Below are 6,425 nucleotides of genomic sequence, written 5' to 3'. Positions count from 1 at the left end.
CTAATAGTAACCATTAAATTAATATTTTATAATTTAAATTTATAAAAAAATAATCTTTTTGAAATTTTTATTTGAACACTCCCAACATAATTAATCTAAACTACAAAATTTTATTTTAAAAATTAAAAATTAAAAGAAAAAAGAAAAATGTATGCTAGAACCAGTTTCAAAGATCCCATACAACAATGATTAAGGAAACTTTAGAAACAAAGAAGAGAGTTCCACAGGCAAAATATTAGAAATCAAATACTTCAATAAAACAAGGATAACGAGCTTTTGACAGTAAATAGTCAAAACAAATTGATCACACTTTTCAATGCTTTTGCTTTCGTTTTCGCTTTACCGCAGGATATGCTGCCAAGTTTGTTCTTGGTCTGTAGAATCGATCAAAGACAGTTAAGGCTTTCCCTTCTTCCCCAACTTTCACTGTGGCCTTAAACCCCTTCTTTATTGTGACATAATCTAGTCTACCTTCACTATGATGCTGGGTGAGTACATCATCTAGTCCACCTCCACCGGATATGAAAAAATTGTCTTCAGGTTCAAATGTTATACTATAATTACCATACATTGCTGTTACAAGCAAAGCATATATAGTGATTGTCCTCTCTCTATCTCAGTTACTGCTTGGGCGCCGATCACCTTAGAAAAGAAATTTGCATTCAATTTGGACGATGCTGTATCCATTGTATCCAGTTTTAAAAGAGGAGATTATAAATAATTAATAAAAACATTAAAGATAAAACATAAATTATAAAATATGACTTAATAAAAGCAGAGCATTTATTTTCCCACTTAACGCAAAAGAAAAATGTCATTATCCACAGTATATAAACTTTCTTTCCACTCAAAGTCAGTGATTGCGCGGACAAGTAGGAGTATTACCCTCAGTCCACATATGCAAGTTCGTACCCATGAAAAATATCCATCGTCAGGCATTTCAATTAGCAGACTCTTACACCCCTAGGACATCCTGTGAGCTCGATTGTCTCCAGTCGAAGAGTATTCAGTCTCTCTAGCTGCATTAGGTCCATTTCTACGCCCTGCAGTTGAGGACATCCTGTGAGCTCGATTTTCTCTAGACTATGTAGATGTGCAAGGGTCGGCAAGAAGGATTTCAAGGCTGAACAGCCCTCTACTTCTAACACTTGAAGCTCTGTTAGCGTAGATAAACCTGATATTGTTTCCAATCTCAAACAATAACTCACTTTAAGAAACTGAAGCCCTGATACAGCGGATAAAGTAGATATTGTTTCTAAATAATAACAGTACTCCACTCTCAGTGTATTCAGTCTCTCTAGATGCTTTAATTCCATTTCTTTTAGATTTCCCAGCTGGGAAACTGTAAGCGTTCGAAGTCTGGGACACATCTCTCCACTGATTACCAACTTGGATGTATGGTTTCAAGGCTATCCATGCGGCTGCTTGTAGAAGAATCCACATTGCCTTTGCTCAGGTCCAGCTTCTCACTGAACTCAAGGTTCGTACATGCCAAGCTCAATGATCTAAGCTTACTAAGTCGTCCAAGTGATTGGACCAAGGATGTTATATCTGTGCTATATATTGAATTACTTATATTCAATTCTTCCAAGTGAGTGAACATTTCTATTAAATCTGGAAGCTTTTGCAAATAATAACAGTTCCGAATGGATAACCTTGTCAATTGGAAAGTGGCCTGGCATTGACAGTTACTCTAAGAAATTAGACTTATATTTAATGAATTACATTCAAACATATAACTTACAAAATATTGGTTGAACAGTTGAAAACTATTAAAAATATTTTTGCTATTGAATAAAGAGTTGAGATTTTGATTTTGAATTTTAAAAATATTTTTGTTAAGAGTCAAGAGCTTAAATATTGATTTTCAATCTTAAAAGTATTTTGTACCCAATCTATTACACTGTATCAAAATAAAATAGCAAATTCATAAAATATTTATATGACAAATTTAATAACTTATTAAATTCTATATTATGTATATGTGTATATAAATATAAATTAAAAAACTATTATCATCTTGAAAACAATTTATATAAATATATTTATTCAAATTATAATTATTTAAAAATTGATTTTATTCAATATATAAATTTATATTTATTCATAAGTCACTATTATCATTGTTTGTCAAACTATACTTATAAAACACTTTATATATCCAAATATTTTTTAATAAAAATAAATAATAAAACAATTTTTTTAATTTTTTTTAATAAATTCTTTAATATTTAATAAATGAGTAGAACAAAAAAAAAACTTAATCATTACCTTTAAGAAATGGAAGCAAAACCCTTTTCATCCATCTTGTGCTTCAAATTGTCTCTTTGTTGCCAATTACAGGGGATTTCAAAGTACAGCAGCACAATTAGTTATTATTTGGATTACATCAAGTTTCAAATGTTTCAGCATAAAAAAAGAAGATCTCATTTGCTTCAGGTAACTTCAAAGATTTTTTAAATTCAGATTATAGCTGCAATACATGCTATCGTATGGCTTGTCCTTTTGTTGGCCAAGCTTGGTTATCCTCTGTATGTACAACAAGAGTGTGGTTGGAAACTTTGACAGTTGTTTGTTACACAAACAGTTTATGTGGTTGTATGACTGAAAAACTTTGTTCTATATGACTGTTATTGTCTTTTAACTCGACAGCCTTTGTGCCCCTCTTCTTTGTAATTTTTTTTTCATGAATTCAATTTTTTTTTAAAGTAATGCAATTGAAAAATAATACCATACTTTGTAGTCAAATAAATGAATCCAACGCGTCATTATTTCTATATCTAATATTAGTTGGATCTAGTGGAAACAATTATAAAGTTCCTAATGATTTATTTCTATATTCAGACTGTTGAGATTCTACACAAATGTTGAATCAAAATTACTTTCTCGAAAATATACTATCTTCAAAAAAACTTCTGAAAGGAGACTTCATTTCCAGCAAAGAAAAGCAAAATACCTGGTTATAGGTCTGCAACTGTTGCTGAAATGTGCTCCACAATTCTCGCACAGACCTAATATATAACCAGTGCAATTTCCGTAGAGGAATCCAGGATGGAATGTTCATAAATGGTTCACCATCCTCATTCATTTCAAGCCACAGGAGATCAGTCTCAGCTATAAAAAAAGTAATACTCATTCCAAGGGACGAATCCCGGAATGAATGGAAGCACCTGCCGCCATTTGTTTCTGCAAGGATTTGTTGAAATCCTTTTGCTTCCTACATACAAGGATCGGGGTTAAGTGTGATTGGCTACAAAAATATTATAATAACACATAAATTTTTCAAATGCTTCCTATAAATTTAATTTAAGAAAAAATGTGAAAAAGTATACCATAGGTCCAAGGAGTTCTGGTTGCCACAGGCGACGAGGGCTCAACTCGTCTGCTGATATTTGTCTTCCTAAATCCCGGAGGTGATCGTGCATCTCAAAACGTCCGTACTCAACCGATTCAAGTAGGCACCTATCTTGTAGGATTTGAAGTGCATGCTCAGCGTTGCTCCAACCGGATGCTTTCCAGATTATTATAGCTTTACTTTTCAAATCATATATTTCTATCTTATTAAAAAAACAGGCTATATCTATAAATATCTGTTTCTCCTCTCTGTCCAGACTATCAAAGCTGGTTCTAAGTCTTTGCATTATATCATTAGGTTGGATTTTCCTAACTTTTTCCAATTCCAACTCCCAAAAAAGCTCACCTTTACCATAAACATGGCTGCCTAAAACTTTGAGTGCGAGGGGTAAACCTCCGCAGAATTCCACAAACCTTTCAACCAATTTCTCATATGAAGTAGGTGGATCCGGTCTGGCGTGGCTACAGAAGAGGGTTCTAGAATGATCAAAATTCATTTTCTTCATCCTATGACAGATATCTGCACCCGCTAATAAGCTTTGGTTGCGGGTCGTAATAATTACTAGGTTACCAGAGCTTAGCATAGCTGCAGGTAAGAGGTCATCTAACTGGTCCCGATGATCGATATCATCGAGGACAATAAGAAAGCGCAAATCCCTTGCCCTTCCCAGACGATGCTCCAGGTGTCCTATTCCTTCAGCAATACTGTCAAACTTCCGATCTTCATGAAAGAGATCTTTAAAGAGCTGACTTTGCAAGGAACGCAAATCACTAACTCTCACGTCAAAGAGAAAGCATGCTCCTTTGTAGCCTGAACGCTTCTTGTTAAACAATTCTGTGGCCAGTGTGGTCTTGCCAGACCCCCCTAGACCAAAGATCCCTGCTATTGTAACCGTGTCTTTCACTGTCTTCGATAAAGAATCTTCAAAAACTCGGACTTGCTGAGCAAGTCCGACTGGATATTTTGCAACATGTAACGGTTTCCTTCTCCTCATTTCTTCCAGCACACGGGACACAATCTCTTCACACAAATTGCTGAAATTCAAGACCGAGAATTTCTTTAGAAAGCCATTCTAGGGAGGTAAATTGGATGTCATGTACTAGAGAAAAAAAGGAAAATATGATGAATCACAACCAATACAAAGTTCATAGAGGTAAACTTACTATTTATGCTCCCTTTGTTCATAACCAGATATATTTGAAGCAGATTTGAGCGCCTCTTTCCATTTCTCCAACTTATCAAGATACCTGGCTTTACTTTGATGATTGCAAAATTCCGCAGCATATTGTGAGTCCTTGTTGTCCATGTGGCGTAGCTCCCACGGCTGGACATCGTAGAAGACAGGAATAAAGAGTGCGTCAGGTTGTTGGTCTAACATAAGAACAAGCTCCTCTAAACACCATGAGGAATGTGCATATCCTTTAGAAAAAATGGCTATTTGCACAACAGATGAGCGTATGGCATTTTCAATGGCAGACGTAATGGATTCCCCGCCTTCAATTTCTTCACGGTCTAGAAATGCCCGGCACCCTCTTTCCTGAAGAAGTTTATAAAGCTGTTTAGCAAGGGTTGCTTTGACGTCAGGCCCTCGGTGGCTGATGAATGCATCATATTGTTTAGGAGATGATGAGGAGGAAGCCATGAATGCAGGACTAGAAACTAATTTCAGGAAGCCATGAAGCCATGAATGAATGAAACTTTCTGAAGCACAGTACCTTGGAGACGACAATGAAAAATGGAGGAAGAAAATTTATCTATATAGAATTCGTCGGTGATATAATGTGTAATTGCGTCTGTCCATGTAGAATTCGTCGGTGATATAATGTGTGATTGTGTCTGTCAGTAGAAGACTAGGAGTTAGGAAAATTCCCACCTACAGTAGAAGATTAGTAGGTAGGAAAATTCGCACCAACGCTGAAGATTGCTAGGTATGAAAATTTCCAACTATGGGGGACCAATGACTCACACAGCTTGCACGGTATCCGCTTTTATGTACGCTTGAAATTTTTCCGTGCCTCTACTAATTTAACGTTTGTGCGATTATGTTTTTTAATTGGAGAAAGTAAATAAGAATTATAACTAGCTGAGAAAAAGGAATGTGTTACACCAGCAACATCAACCAAAATCATTGTTGAAATTGTTGAATTTAAATTGTTTATGTTTTTTAAAAGTTTAATATTTTTTAAAGCTTTAACTTAGTAAAATGCATATATATTAAAGTTAATTAAGGTTATTAATTAAATCTATTGCGAAGATGGATATTAGATAATACGAATATTAAATATTGTTAAAAATAAATAGTTAGTTTTGTAATTAAAAATGTATCATATAAATTTGAAATATGGATATTTTAGATTAAAAAAAACTATAATTTGTCTTTAGACAAAATCAATGCTTGTCAAGTTGTCGTGTACCCATTGCTCTCTATTTTCCTTGATTTACCTTTGCTTCCTTCATTTACTTTGCTATCAAGAATTAGTTGTATTTTAAAATACCTTGAAAAGATTGTTGTTATGTTGTAGTGGCACATGTTCTCTTAGCTTAATGGCTAGAAAATATAGGCAAAGATCAAGGACAACATTCCTTGACCATGAACATATTCTTAGGACAATCACCTAAACATGGATTCCTTATAGTGTACCAAATATAAGTGTTTCACTATTGATTGCTCCATGAATGCATCTAGGATGAGGGAAGATACTTGAAAGATGAGAGAGGTGAAATGAATGTCATTAAAGATAGCACCTAACATTGAATTTTGTAAAACATGTACTTAAGAAAATTAGGGTGGGAAATAAAGAGCAGAAAATGGGCTAGCAAGCTTAGTGGGCTTAATCTTAAGGAAAACTCCATAGTTGAGCATACTTATGTTTGAGTAGTACTAAGATGGACGAATCCCTAGGAAATACCAAAGTTTCAACTCTATGAGCATCATCAAAATGCATTGAATGATAAGTGGGCCATTCATGTTTATGAGAGAGAAGCTCTTGTAAACCACTATTCATGCGATATGAGAGATTTTATCTCCAAGGTACACCTCACCACCATCATCTTTTATGAACTCTATAAA

At 34.5% G+C, this 6,425-nt stretch overlaps 1 protein-coding gene across 3 annotated transcripts; it reads right to left on the bottom strand.

The window, feature by feature from the left end:
• Positions 1–233: 233 nt before the first annotated feature.
• Positions 234–5,263, bottom strand: LOC131857140 (disease resistance protein Roq1-like). Of its 3 annotated transcripts, none has more exons than XR_009358567.1 (5): positions 4,519–5,263; positions 3,333–4,389; positions 2,957–3,217; positions 886–1,675; positions 234–677 (listed from the first exon to the last, which is right to left on the bottom strand). XR_009358567.1 is itself a non-coding variant. In XM_059209283.1 (5 exons), the coding sequence occupies exons 1-4, from the start codon at positions 4,995–4,997 to the stop codon at positions 2,299–2,301; spliced, it is 1,824 nt and encodes a 607-aa protein (XP_059065266.1). In that variant the 5' UTR covers positions 4,998–5,261; the 3' UTR covers positions 1,550–1,675; positions 2,272–2,298. The 3 variants fall into 3 exon arrangements, 2 of the variants coding, with proteins under 2 accessions (XP_059065265.1, XP_059065266.1); XM_059209283.1 differs by lacking the exon at positions 234–677 and adding an exon at positions 2,272–2,325 and having other exon boundaries at positions 1,550–1,675; positions 4,519–5,261; XM_059209282.1 differs by having other exon boundaries at positions 234–1,675.
• Positions 5,264–6,425: the final 1,162 nt, after the last annotated feature.

Source organism: Cryptomeria japonica, chromosome 7 (assembly GCF_030272615.1).
Source record: "Cryptomeria japonica chromosome 7, Sugi_1.0, whole genome shotgun sequence".
Taxonomy (NCBI): domain Eukaryota; kingdom Viridiplantae; phylum Streptophyta; class Pinopsida; order Cupressales; family Cupressaceae; genus Cryptomeria; species Cryptomeria japonica.
Note: the sequence above shows the minus strand (reverse complement) of the source record. Positions and strands in the feature narration are given on the sequence as shown.

Bases quoted from the DNA above. Each gene is read 5' to 3' on its own strand.
- LOC131857140 (XM_059209282.1), bottom strand. From the start codon at position 4,997: ATGGCTTCCTCCTCATCATCTCCTAAACAATATGATGCATTCATCAGC. The intron at 4,390-4,518 runs GTAAGTTTACCT...CTTGAATTTCAG, and splicing joins GAACAAAGGGAGCATAAATA to CAATTTGTGTGAAGAGATTG. The intron at 3,218-3,332 runs GTATACTTTTTC...CCTTGTATGTAG, and splicing joins CAGAACTCCTTGGACCTATG to GAAGCAAAAGGATTTCAACA.